We start from the raw sequence: 13,647 nt of genomic DNA, 5'->3' as shown, positions 1-13,647 counted from the left end.
ATCCATAAAACGTCTGTCTGTGTTCTTTTGTAATAAACAATCATCCATGGAAAGGGTCGTCACAGGCTGTGGGCTGCATTCTAGTATTCATACAGTAAATGTGCCCTGGTTCTCTGTCTCCTCGTCCTCTGCCCACTCCTCCACTAAAGTCCTTGGCTTCAACCTCCCTAATGTGTCAGCTGTGCTCTAAGGACACAGAGCGATGCAGACAGGACAAGAAGAGGCAGATTGTGCCCTGTGAACTTGCCTGTTTATGTTCTCTGCTGCCCTATCACTGAGTGATCTATTAATCACCCCTTCCTGTCTCCCCTGCCCTTTTTGCTTTGTCTCCGCAGCTCGGGTGTGTGACAACGCGATGCTGCGCTGTCAGAACGGCGGCTCTTGCCACCACCATCAGCGTTGCCATTGTTCCCCCGGCTTCACGGGCGTCCTGTGCGAGAGAGCTCGCTGCCAGGGCCCCGGGGAGTGCGATGACCAATTGTCAGGACGGGCCTCCTTCCATCATCCCCCTATCAGCCGCCAGCTCGCTCTTACCCTTGTAGTGCTCCCGCTATTGATTGTTTCCTTTGCTGAGAGACCTGAACGGCCTCTCATCCTCAACCAAAACCCTAAGACCACGATGTTGAGGACTGAACTCTCAACCTTAAGGACGTAAAGGACAATGGATGTGTGGACAATGTGCTCAGCATATAATATAAGTAACTCTTTTGTATATCAAAGGCCACAGTGGTGGAAGACAGATTGTGAGCTGTTCGGCTGTTCTGAATGCTAGATGGATTTCTGGTGAAGTCACTGCTGTCTTATAATATCAGAGGAAGCGGTTGGAGCCCTCGCTTTGTGATTATGTCATCGGCTGATACTTTATTAACAGCAGACTGGAGACTCAGACAGAGCTAGCAACACTGTACAAAACTAGACACATGATTTCTAAGTATCATATGAACTTATTAAAAAATAATAATGTGGACGGGGGACATCTTAAAACATCTTGCCTCACTGCCTCCTTCCTTACTTGCCTCCTTCTCTCTTTTCCTCACTCTTTCCTTCAGCTTCTCCTCCCTGTGCTTTGGTGACTTTTGGTGATTTTACTTTGCTGAAAGGGTGTCTGTTGTTTTGCCAAATGCTGCACATGTATTATTATCAAGCCCCTTGACAAGAACCAATCGAATACCTTTTCTTTTTCGGAGGCTTTGTAATCACGCTTGAGCTCACAAGTTGTAACATACTGTAACTGTATTTAATTTTTGTATAAAACAGATATTTTCATGACAAAGCAGAACAAAAAGATGTATTACTTGTTTTCTATTGCTGCTGACCTGTCCTTGATGTGTACTATGAGTGCACAAAGAGTGTGGTTGTATCATTTTTTGCTTGTGTGGCACATAGTTCTCTTCATTTGAGAGCTGCTGTCAAAACTATGTTTACAGTACACACTTACACAATACACTTCCACCAAAGGGGAAAAGAAAAAACATGTCTTTGTCTTGTTGTTGAACAGTAGTCATTTTATTAAGTAGTAACATTTGAGACCAGATGTGTGGAGTGAAACAGTGTATTGTTTGTAGATACGTACAAGCCGATGACAATAGCTGAATGTCATTTTAAAGGGTTTTTGAAAGTTATAAATACCAATCGTTGACCTATTCACTGACGCAACAGTTGCTGATAGCAATATATCAGTCGACAAATGAATTCCTAGTTGTACAACTACAGTTGTTGTTTTTTTCCTAACGTGTTGTAACTATCCGTGTTGTGCTCATGAAACATGGGAGAATCAGAAGAATCTCAAGCCGAAATCCCATCTGCTTTATGTAAATTAACAAGAAGACTTGGAAAAAAAGGAGATTGCACGGCTGTCGCAAAGGTTGTCCAGCTCAAAGCTGTAATCAAATCTAATCCTTGAATCAAATGGAAAGAGGGGAAGGTTTTCTGAGCTGGTACGGTTGAAAGCCTGCATCCTGCTGTGGAAGCCTCCGAGAAGCGACACGTTCAGGAAATGAGCTTTAATTCATGAAGGGTCAATGAATCGAAATGAAGTCGCTTCCCACCGGGTGACATTCTGATCACAGAGACCAATTTCATTTGAGAGATTCATTTTCTTACCAAGGTTGTCATCAAACACCTAATTGTGTTAGAGTCTACTGTAAGTGCCTCTCATTAAATGACACTGTCTATGAAAAGAGTGGCAAATGCCTTTTTTGACAGAGACACTTGCCTTGGAAAGCAACTTTTGGAACTTAAGATGAGCGAGTTGAAATGAGTTAATACAGTGTGTGAAATTACAAGAGAGCAATGGATGTATTTAGCAGAGCAGACCTCTATATCCCTATTGCAACAGCATTGTAGGGATGGCAATTCATGCCTTTACAAAATATTAACACAATGAGATTTTTGAGAAATAATTATCATTAATGTGGATATAATGACTAAGTGGGTAAATAATAGAACAGCTAGACCAGTTCTTTAAGTTCAGAAAAGTACATCACTTTACTGTTAAGCAGCCTTTAAAACCAGCGTAAATCTGCTGTGAAAAGACAAAAAGCAACTGTGATAATTTCCCCACATGTTGAAGTGGTGAGCATTGGGCTGTATTGAGAGTGCCTGTGTATGATTGTAATAGCCTTTGTAAACAATAGAAACAAGAGAAAAAGTCTAAGGAGTGAATTTCACACTTCGTTAACTACTCTAAAGTAAGCAGCCAACATTAGCTGTCTGGCCAGCTGACTAACCTAGCATTGCTCTAAGGCCAAAAAGGCTTTCATACTTAAACATTATTTAATTTCCACATATATACAGGCACATAAATGTGACTTCTGCATGTAACCCACCCAAAGCATTTAGGAGCCTTGGCAGCTGTGAATTCCTTGTGGAGCAACTTGGGGTTCAGTGTCTCGCTTAAGGACACCTTGGCATGCGGAGAGGAGGAGCCGGCGATCAAATTGTTCCACTTTGTGGGGATAGCGGTTGAACCAAAAAAAGAGTGTGTTTAAGATAGCCCATTCACTATGTGGAAGCCAGCCCAAAATGTTATTATATCTGCATGCGTGAAGGCAAGGTTCACTTAAGTGCTCATCACACTTGGCCAGGCCTACTAACTAGCTCTACACTAGAGAATACAAGAACAATGCTGTTATTTTCATGTCCTTTGCGTCGATCATGAACTAAGATGCAGACTTTTTTCGCACAATGCCATGTATGTAGCCATCAATTATATATAAGAGCCTTTGATACTGTAAGTGATGCCTGCTTATCACCACCAGTCTGAAATCAAGGAGCTCTTGTTTTCCTTATCACTGTAAACAGCATACGTGTCACAACAAAGCGTAAAACATGAGTCATACAGACACTAACTAAGGGCGACGGGTTTAGCGAAAGGTCAATTGCTCTTTCAACCAAATAGCTACGCTCTGGCCCAAAATACAGTAACAATTATATCGCCTTCTGTGATTTAATAGTTTTCTTCAAGGTTCCTGTCTCTGAATTGGCTCTGCTGAATGTGAAGTAGCACTCTTGAGACGGTTTGTGGTGACAGTTGGAGGAAACAAAGCTTTAGAGCAGTGCTTAAGGGCCAGAGTGTGTGTAGGAAAGAAAATTACCTTTATGACGTGTTCGTGCAGTAAAATGTGTGTTTTATGACACTTACTCCTGGCTTTGGAGCTGCATTTAGCTATAAGCACAAACAAGTTTGATGGTTAAATCCTAGTCTCCTCCACTTAAATTAAGATTTTGGCACAAAAGGTTGACAATCAACTGAACTTACATTGCATGCGTCTAGACCAACACATTGCCATCACTGATATTCATAGCCAGGAGATAATTCCTCTACGTGGCCTGCTTATTAGTATGGGCATGGAAATATGCAAAGGAACCTTTGCTTCTTCCACATCCAAATTTAGTGATAGCAAAAGTTGTGGCAACTCCAACTTGTTATTGAACATATGCATGCATAGAATTTTGGAGTGCAGCATGAACATGTGTTTCAGGGCTTGGAATTCCGTGCAGAAAGAAAAGACCTGAGGATTTTGTTCGCTGGTTATGTTCCCCACTATTTTGTGTCACAGCAACGCCTTGTCCTTCCTCCTTTCACTTCTAAGACTCAGGAGAGGGTTGGGAGGACATTTTTAGACACGAGCAGAGCAGTCCTTGTGTTCTGCCACTGTCAGCACTGGTGGCACCAACAGAAAGTTACATTACATAAGACAAGAGGTATTCAGTATCTAGGAAAGAGAGGCTCAGCAACACGACTGGAGCACTCAGCTATTAGTAATCCAATATCCATATTTAGCTCATCAATGACACTTTCAAATGCCCAGCAGTAGACCTCAAACACAATTTAGTGATGCTCAGGGACAGGAAGCTACATTTTCAGCCAGTCAACAGTATAAATAATTGCATGAATTCTCCCAAACCATTTTAATATTATTGATGCTTATGCTAAAAATGGGAACGCAAATCCTGATTCCTATTGTTCCTGTGGTTGTTTTCAAATAAAAGTTGATAAAAAGCTAGAGCTCCTGTTTAAATCATGTTCAGAAGATATACAGTGATGTACAGCTCAGGAATCCAGGTCCTTCTCACAAATATAGTATTGAGTTTCTAACAATAAGTCGTCCTTGACCCGTCACTGAGCAAGCTTCAGCTGCTAGCCTAACTGCCAACAAAATCTAATTAACTACAAGTTTGGTCCATATGGAAAGTTACAGTTTACAGTCAGGCCATCACATGTTTGTCTCTCCAAGCTTCATTACATTTTTTCCACACTGGTTGGTGAAGTACCTGCTAGCATTTTGTTCTCATAATTATACCATATTTAATTAAATTAAGAGTAATTGAAGAGGGGGAAAGCTCTCCACACTAGCAAGATGCTACCGTTACCTGTAAATTAGCAAGCTCACCGAAAAATAAATTCAGTTAAAAATATGTATTTATACCATGGACTACCGTCTGCAAAGCAATCCTTTACTGGAGCACTTTGTTCTCCGACAGGGGAAGAATACATCAAATTTAATGGATCAACAACACACCACATAAGCCACGGTAGCTCCTTCACCACTTCACTGTTCGTTCAAAACGGCAGCATTGTCAAATCTGATTACGATTGATCAATGGCACATATTTGACGCAGAAAAAGTGTGCAGATGTGTACATTGTCCCCACGTGCGACTCGATTGTGTAATTGATTGAGTAGTCAATTTCAGATGTCTTCCCGTGAGATACAGAAAGCTTTTATTAAAAAGGAGGTGCGGAAGTGCAAAGATGCTCGACATGGCTAAATCATTGATACAGGGTCGAATTTCCATTACTGTTACAATGTATCCACCTTTATCATATCATCACATCTATCACCTTCTATGAACACTGTCTAACAGTTTACATTAGTTTTTATAGTTGTAATAGAAATATACAAGGACATACAGTAACTAGAAATAATGGTAACGGAAATATGGATTTAATTTATATTGTATTAAATAAAAAGAGGTTACATGTGAGACCACCTGATACACTAACATAATGCAACAGTGCACCTCATTGGCTTGTATTTGTACAATATAGGCTCACCAACATCTCTCCATCTTAATCAATTTGTCAGCCCCAGCGATAGAAATTGTATCGACTACATTTATGTGGCAACACATCAGTAATGGCAGTTATGGAAGCTGGGAGCAGCATGCCATCTGTGGCTTTATCAAACTCCTATTCACATCCCTAACATCGCAAGGACAGCTTGTGGGTGGTTGGCCGGCTTGGCACACAGAGCCAGAGTACACTAGAATCAATAGACTGAACAAAGAGGAAGTTAAGCTGCCTCCGCTGGAACATAAGGGGAATACCTTTCTTTCTCCCTACTGCTCTTTCAGAGTTCTTGGAAATGACTAAGCAGGAAGCAATGCTTTCACGCCACCAACCATTAGCTCAAGAAAGATGTAGGGCTGTCCTGATTTTTAAGGTTAAGTGAAGAATATTGGACCGTATTTGAAGCTTCAACCAGGCAGAGGGCAATATATAGATTACAGAAATTGCGTCACCAAAAAAGCTACAGGCCGGCTCACTGTAGGCCAACTGCATCAATCTCTCTTGCACATAATGCACGCTTACACACATACGCAGAGAGGAAAAGAGAGAGAGAGATCTCAGTCAGATACATACAGTATATAGTCGTTGTGGCATCGGGCTTGAGACCCGGTAAACCCGTGCATTTCAACGGCAGTGGAGGGGGGTGAAGACAATGACACAAGCTGTCAAACTTTCCTCAAACTTGCAGTCATTATATTGTACTTTACTTTTGTATTAGTGTCCAATGAGAAATGTGCAAATCTGACTCTTTCCTTCTTTTTTTTTACAGAAACGAAAAAAGTTCAATAATCACAAATGAATTACAACAATAGGTCGTACAAATAAATGTGCTCACATGTAGGTCTATACATACATTTATAAATAAATAGACTGAAGCCTACGTTGACATATAATAAAAGACCTTTGTTCCAACTGCCTATGAATCTCCTCTGCTGTGTTCCAGGACAGCGCCAAAATGACACAAACACCCTTCACAAAAGCACAATGCACCTGAGAATAACAAAAAAAATAGGATGATTTATTATGATTAATGTGATTTTACTATTTCTTACTTCATGTGCTATTTATTTTTTTTTTTCAAGAAATATATATATATAAAAAAATGTGTTTTAAGTAAATCAATAAAACATTGCATACTGATTCAGAAATCCATTACCATGGCAACGGTTAAAGCATCAAAACATTCGTATCAGCCTTGCTTTTTTTCCATAAGGGTCATAAAGGTCATCTATGACATTTGAAACTTTCCTTTTATCGCTGAGGAATTCTACCATAAACATTTTGTAGGATGGGATGAACTCATTTACAATTATTGCAAAAAAATCTTTGAAATTATTTATCTGTAATGCATAGGCCTCTTTAAGCAGAAATGTTTAAAGGCACTAAGCGAAAGCTATAAAAAAAATCTGCTTTCTTGTCACGACCATAAACCAATCTGATGTCCCCTCATTTCAATACAATCTAGGGCAGCAATCGGCTCTTCGGATGCAGATGGTAATCCTATTCAGTGTCACACACGATCACAGCTCTTGTCTATTTTTTCTCAATGCCAAATCCAGCACTTCTGGCCTTCAATGCCACACCTAAATTGCAAATCAGCCACGGCTGGGATTGGCAATGCAAGGCGTCGACACCCTGTTGAAGAAATTATTTATGTATCGCGCCGGTAACGGCCATAAATAAAAGATACCATTCACAGTCTGTTCCAGAGTTCCCGGAGCTTGGATGAAAACTGTGTTTTTTTCACATGCTGAGAGGGATGTGGGGTTTGTGTTGGTCCCTGTTTTGCATCGTAGACAAAAATGGCATACCTGTAGAATGTATAAATAAAAATTGCACACAGAGACTGATATCAATTTCTCGTGAGGTAGAGTCTTAAAAATCGGCAAACTTTTACATTTTGTTAGTTGTTCTTCATAGGACCACACCCTGAGTACTAGAAGTATTTGAGTTTAGACTTGTGTAAGTTGTACTAGCTTGTGTAAATTGTGTTAGTTGTTTCTAAGTGTAGCATTATTTTGTTCAGGGCAGCAAACAGACGCACATCAAAATACCTGCACCCATGGTTATCTCTGTATGTCAGTGACTGCAGGATGACACGAGTCAAATGATGTAGCACACACAAAAGGCAGCAGAGGAAGTTGTCAAAGTGCAGCAGACCGAATGCTTACATTCACAGGGTATGTCTGCAGGTATTTTGATGTGCTGCCCTTTACAATGCCCTCTTCACGAAAAGCAAGTGGATGCAAAGTCCAGTTCATAATTCACAGGCCTCCGTTTTCATAGGGACCATTTCCTGTGAGTCACCCATGTTAAATAAGGGCGGAAGCAGAAATAAAATAAAAAATGTAGACAATTACCATTATTGCAAAATCTGCAACATTCTGACATTATTTTACAAGTATAGTACTTTTACAAAGAGCATTTGTTCCACATTTGTAGCATACCAGTGTTGGCTATGGTAGGCCTATTGGTTAATCTAAGGACTGTTGTCTCGTGTATTAGAAGAAGAAAGAGAGGCGCAGGTGGTAGTGGTTGCAGAAAATCCCCAAACAAAGAGCTGGTACAAAGAGGCAGTTAGAGAAGAAACAGAGACAGAAAGATAGTCAGAAATACAGACTGACACAAGGAGTGGTAGTTTAGAGGCAGAGAACGGGCACACAAAAACAAAGGGATTCAAGTTACAGTGGCGAAATATAAAAGGAGAGGGGAGACAGAAGCCTACATCCCAGAAGTCCACCATGAAACAATGGTTCCCTGATGGAAAGAGGCAGCAGTAAACGCTCCTGTTTGGCAGACCTGGAGGAAGGGAATAGAGAAACAGAGGGAGAGCGAGGGGGAGAGAAACGCACTAGGAGGGGTGAGAGACCAACAGGCCCTGCCAAAGTGGCCCCCATGACGAGCAGCGCCACCTCGTTAAACCTGTCCACAGGAGTCACAGGCAGATGCTCTGCTTTTTCTATGATAATGGCCGAGCTGCTAAGCAGCTAGCGGCGTCACGCTCCTTTGAGCAACTATTGACCTTAAAGCTGTCACTCGGTTTGACGCCAGCGCTGGTTCCAACTCGCCACACACACAAGGGGCTTGTTGCACCGAGCTTTCATGCTGGACGTATGAGTAATGCTCGACATCAAATGGTGTGCAAAAGATTCCTTTCTGGCGATTTGGTATTCATAAGTTTGTGTTAGGCTTCGGTACTCCGCCGCGCTGCATGTGGGCATCAGATAGAGGAGCTAAAGATTCATGATCACCAATTATGTCTTAAGATCTTTAAAAACATGCTCCCCAGACTGTGCAAATTGGCAAAAAGGATATGAAAGCGTTACCCATTAATGCACATTTATTCACCATTTTACATTTAGCAGACCCACTGGTGTCGAGCATCAAAGCGCAGTCAGCCCATGGAGCCACGAGTCTTAAGGAAGTAACCAGGGTAAGGGAGAGATAGACGGAGGAGAAGAGAGCAGCTGTTCTCTGAGGATTAGCTCATTTAGACTGCTTTGATCTGTGAGATCTTAATTGCTGGGTAGCACTGATTGAGCCCTCACAGCGACTTAGCAACACTATCCAGGCGAGGAGGGAGGTCTTGTCCTTACCTTCTCATCCTCATTTCTTTTCTTTTCTTTCTCGAGATAAACTCATTTCAATTCCTTGACATTATTATTTAATTGTATTTCTATTAATGAGAAAGCGTCGACAACCACAGCGATGCTTTCAATGAAGCGCTAAAAGCAGCATGCTAGAATGCAGATATCTAGCAAGTGATGTTGACCATCTTAGTTTATTGTTTTAGCTTGATAATATTTACTAAACACAAAGTGCAGGCTGGAGGGGCAACCCTTAGCTTTGCAGTTATTTATACTAAGAACGTGACATTTTCACCTGGTTATGATGGTGGCTAAGGGAAGGTTTCTCAGGTTTTTCATATTCCAAATTGTGTGCCAAGGCATCGAGCAGATGCCGATATGTTTCACTGTATAATTGATACATTTGACCTGCTGGTTGCACTAGATGAAAGCCCTCATTCCAGATAAAACCCAGCTGGTTCCAGAATGACTCATAAGACTTTTCCAAAAATGATCTGATCTTCCACCCATATTGCTGATATACAGTTGAGATGCGTCAGCTAATGATACTTTGGAGTTCAGTGAGAAAGATCTTTTCTCTAATTAAATTTCTGCTTTTTCAGCCACATCCAACCTTATGTTCCAGCTTTACAGAGATCCTCTCATTCAAACATTCTTACATTATTGAATCTGGCAAATCATCATTCTTCCCAAATTCCATGAGCCAATCCATCAGTGGATGCTGCGCTGGTGATCCTCTGCACACACCGCACACACACCCAACCACCACAGCCCTGAGGGAATCTTTATCAGTTTGAATTGTATGAAGGCGCTTCACGGTGATGGAGTCTAAATACGTTGCCATCTAAAGTAATACTGTGTACATTTCTAAATTATCTCTCCTCTTTGAACAAAAGCTTGACTAGGATTGGGTTAACACTGGTTATTTTTAAACAAAAGGTCGTCTTCATGGTTAAAATAAATTCACTTGGACCGATGACGGGAGCAGGAAATGCGAGATGAGATTAATCAGAAAGGTTCTGCAGATTTTAATTTGGTTAAGTCTCCCATCATCAAGTCAAATTATAATTCTATCGCATTATATGGCCATTAAATAGTAAATGTCAGCTACAACAGCTTCTATGGGATAGCTTTACTCTTCTCTGCGGTTGTAGTTTTATGATTTTGTAAGAGTTGATGGTCACAAGTCAGCAGTTGAATATAAATCCTACAGATAAAGTCTTTTGGAGAGTCAAGCCCTTTTCAGAGGAACTGAGAGCTCACCGTATTTGAGGGGAGCTTCAGCTTCTGCTAAATCCCTGTTTAAACCCCATATAGAGATCCAGAGGGGCTGACTGGCAAAGACTCAGGGTTAAGGAGATCATTCAGACAGATGAAGATGATGCATGGCTTCCTCCCCTCTCTCTGTCTGCCTTTTGTGTCTCTCTCACATCCACACACATACCCCTACACACCATCCTCTTCCTCCCTGCACTTTATACTCCATGCAACCTTGTACAGCCATTTCTCTCTCTCTGGCTGCTGTCCAACTTCTCTGTCGTTGTCTTTCATCTCTTTGGCTAAGACAGGAACAGACAGATTAAAGAGAGGAAGAGTATTAAGGGAGCCATTCTTTCTGCTTCTTTGTGACGAGAGGTTTACTGTTAGCGCAGCAGAGCCCTCCTTCTGCTGAGTTTGGTCATTAGAGAGGCTACAGAGCAGTGGGGGGAAAGTAAGCCTGAGGGAGTGTTTACACTACCACAATACCGAGATGGGGAGAACCTGGTTATATAAACACATTCTCATATTTGACAGTCAATTTCTGTTTAATCCTATATTTTAAAATCCATATTAAAAAAAAAAAGGTAATACAATTAAATTAAATGAATAAGTGTATTAAAACAGTAGACAGAGCAACTGATAAACACATGTCAAGCAGCACTGATGAACGAAACAGGTCCAGAGCATCAGAACACTGTAGGAACAAAGACATAAATTGACAATAACTGTAAACTAAGAATATCAATGGCTCAAAGGATCCTTAGCTGTAATCCATCACACTTTCTATAAATTGGAAAATAGTATGACAACAACAAAAATACTTGCTGATGTTGTAGGTGTAGTTGGATATAATGATCTGTGGCAGTCTGAAGAAATTAAAAAACAACTTCTAATCAAACGATGCTGTCACAAATTACGTGTTAGTTCCAATCTAATCAAACCAGATTTTTTGACAAAGCTCCATTACTGTAGTGAGTTTATTTAATCTTCAACAGGTGTGAAGATTTCCTCCAAACAGATCAGGACAAATCACGATTGTAGAAGTTCAAATCTCACCTCACACCATTAATGGAAATGCAAAAATACAGAAACAGGCCTACAGAAAAGTATTCACACTTGGCATTGTTGTCTCTAAAACACAGGGGAGCCAGTCAGAGACCGTGGCATTATTTTTATTATTGATCCTAATTTTGGAATTCACATCACCAATATCACCAGAAGAACTCATTGTTAAAACTTAGAGCATTCGTATTTCAAACTGACTCATCAAAAACTGATCATGTATCTCTATCAAGCAGGTTAAACTACTTTAACACTCTATTTGCAAGATTATTATTACTATTATTGCTATTCTCCAAGGCTTATGGTTAATTGCGGTTTGTGTGTTTATGTGTAATGAAACGTGCTGTATAAAAACATCATCATTGCCACACCTCTAACTAACATTCTGTATTGCAGCATGTGATAAGAGAGTGACCAATGCATGAAACAAATGCATCAAAAACTCGTACCTCTTTCAAAAAGAAAATTACTTCTGGCTTGAGGTGATATTTGAACTTCTACCCAATTTTAGATGAGCTGTTCTCAAGCAACAGAAGAGGATCAGCAAGAAAAGCCTCAAGATTTGATTCACAAAAGCAGACATTCTTACACGCAGACTGAAAACTGTGTTTTCACGTCGCCCGACAAATGAGAGATGAATATGAGAGCTCCACCTGCATGGCCCTTTGTCTAAACTAAGGCACATTAATGCTCACTCACAGACCAATGGCACTGCCTCCGGTAGTAATTTGATCGGTATCTTGCACAAGGACACTTCAACATGAGGACTCGAGGAGCCAGGAATCAAACCGTCGATAATCCGATGACATGATGACCCACTCTTAATCTAAGACACACACTATTGGATGTGTATGCATTGGTCACAGGTGTGGTGTGGCGTTTGTTTTCATTAGTGAAATGTGTTAGAGTTACCCAGAAATATAAAAAATGTGGTGAAGGGGGTGACAGTTTCCCATTTTAACAATTCAAATTTTAAAAAGTCAAAAAAGCCCTTCAAAGAGTTTACATGTTCCTGTACCACAACTGCTTTCTGGTGCTTATCCTTTCTGTTCTGATTGTTTCGTCATTATTTGAGCGCTGCCAGCTCTCCACTGCACCTCAACAACTCTGACGGACACAACTATGATTTGAGATGCAAGCACAAAGGCTTTGCTCCTGCAATGTAACATGTGTCTGAGGGAAAATATCCAATCAAATTTAAAAAATAAATATATTATATTATATATATATTCAAAGAGTATGCTTTTATTAAATATTGATGTCACACACATGGATAGCAGGATGTTAACATTTGAAGGAAAATAGCTCCACTAAACGTCCTTGTGCTACCTTGCTCTACAGTGAACAGCTGTTGCATCACCCTTGAATCATTCATTCTGAAAGCCCCCCCCCAAAAAAAGAGTTGAGGTGAAGGCAAAATCTGTGGAATGTAAAATGGCTCTCTGGTTACTACAGTGAATGATCAAAAGATGATGCAGCACGCAGTAAACCTACACTTCCAATTACACAATCTACCCCCCACACACACACCCTTTACATAAGTATGTGGCTTCGTTATTGCCTTTTTGCATATGTTTACTTTCTGGTGATTTCACATGTGTGAAGCCAAACATTAGAACTGACTGTACATGTGAAATAGCATAAAAGTGTGTGTTCCTTCTTCCTTTTGATAGTTGATTCTATTCACCAACAGTATCATGGGGCCACCTGTAATTGAAGTGCCGTCTTGGCAGAGTTCGATAAGATACCAGTGTGTCTGTCCATTAAATATGAAGCTACAGTTAGTTTTGTTCAGAGATGAAAAGTATTAGAATATTTTACTCACTTTTACTAGATATTTTACTAAAGTACAAAATAGGCTAACTAAAAAAAAGTAGGTTAACTTAATGTACTGAGTATACTGCGTTACATTTCCAAAAAGCGTAAGGGGTGGAAGGTCAGTAATGACGGAAATGTAGGCTATATTTGTATCAAATACCCACTCAATTATAACATTAAACAAAATACAGTGCATGAGCATGACATGTACTCATCACACCACAGAGCCCTTATGACCATACCAACCTCGGTTACTATAGACGGCTCTTTGCAGCCTGTGCATACAGCGATTAGGCATTCAATACAACCACCTATTTCCATGCATAGCCTCCCTGGACTTAACCAG

General features: G+C 40.5%; 1 protein-coding gene across 1 annotated transcript in view; it reads left to right on the top strand.

The window, feature by feature from the left end:
• Positions 1-2,175, top strand: part of LOC117746777 (netrin-G1-like) — a 57,894-nt gene extending 55,719 nt beyond the window's left edge. Inside the window, exon 7 of the mRNA XM_034556082.1 lies at positions 336-2,175. Coding sequence (XP_034411973.1) covers positions 336-655 — 320 coding nt within the window. The 3' untranslated portion in view covers positions 656-2,175. The remainder of the gene's footprint in view (positions 1-335) is intronic.
• Positions 2,176-13,647: the final 11,472 nt, after the last annotated feature.

This window comes from Cyclopterus lumpus, chromosome 17, assembly GCF_009769545.1.
Source record: "Cyclopterus lumpus isolate fCycLum1 chromosome 17, fCycLum1.pri, whole genome shotgun sequence".
In the NCBI taxonomy this organism is placed as follows: Eukaryota; Metazoa; Chordata; class Actinopteri; order Perciformes; family Cyclopteridae; genus Cyclopterus; species Cyclopterus lumpus.
This window is presented reverse-complemented; position numbering and strand designations above follow the sequence as displayed.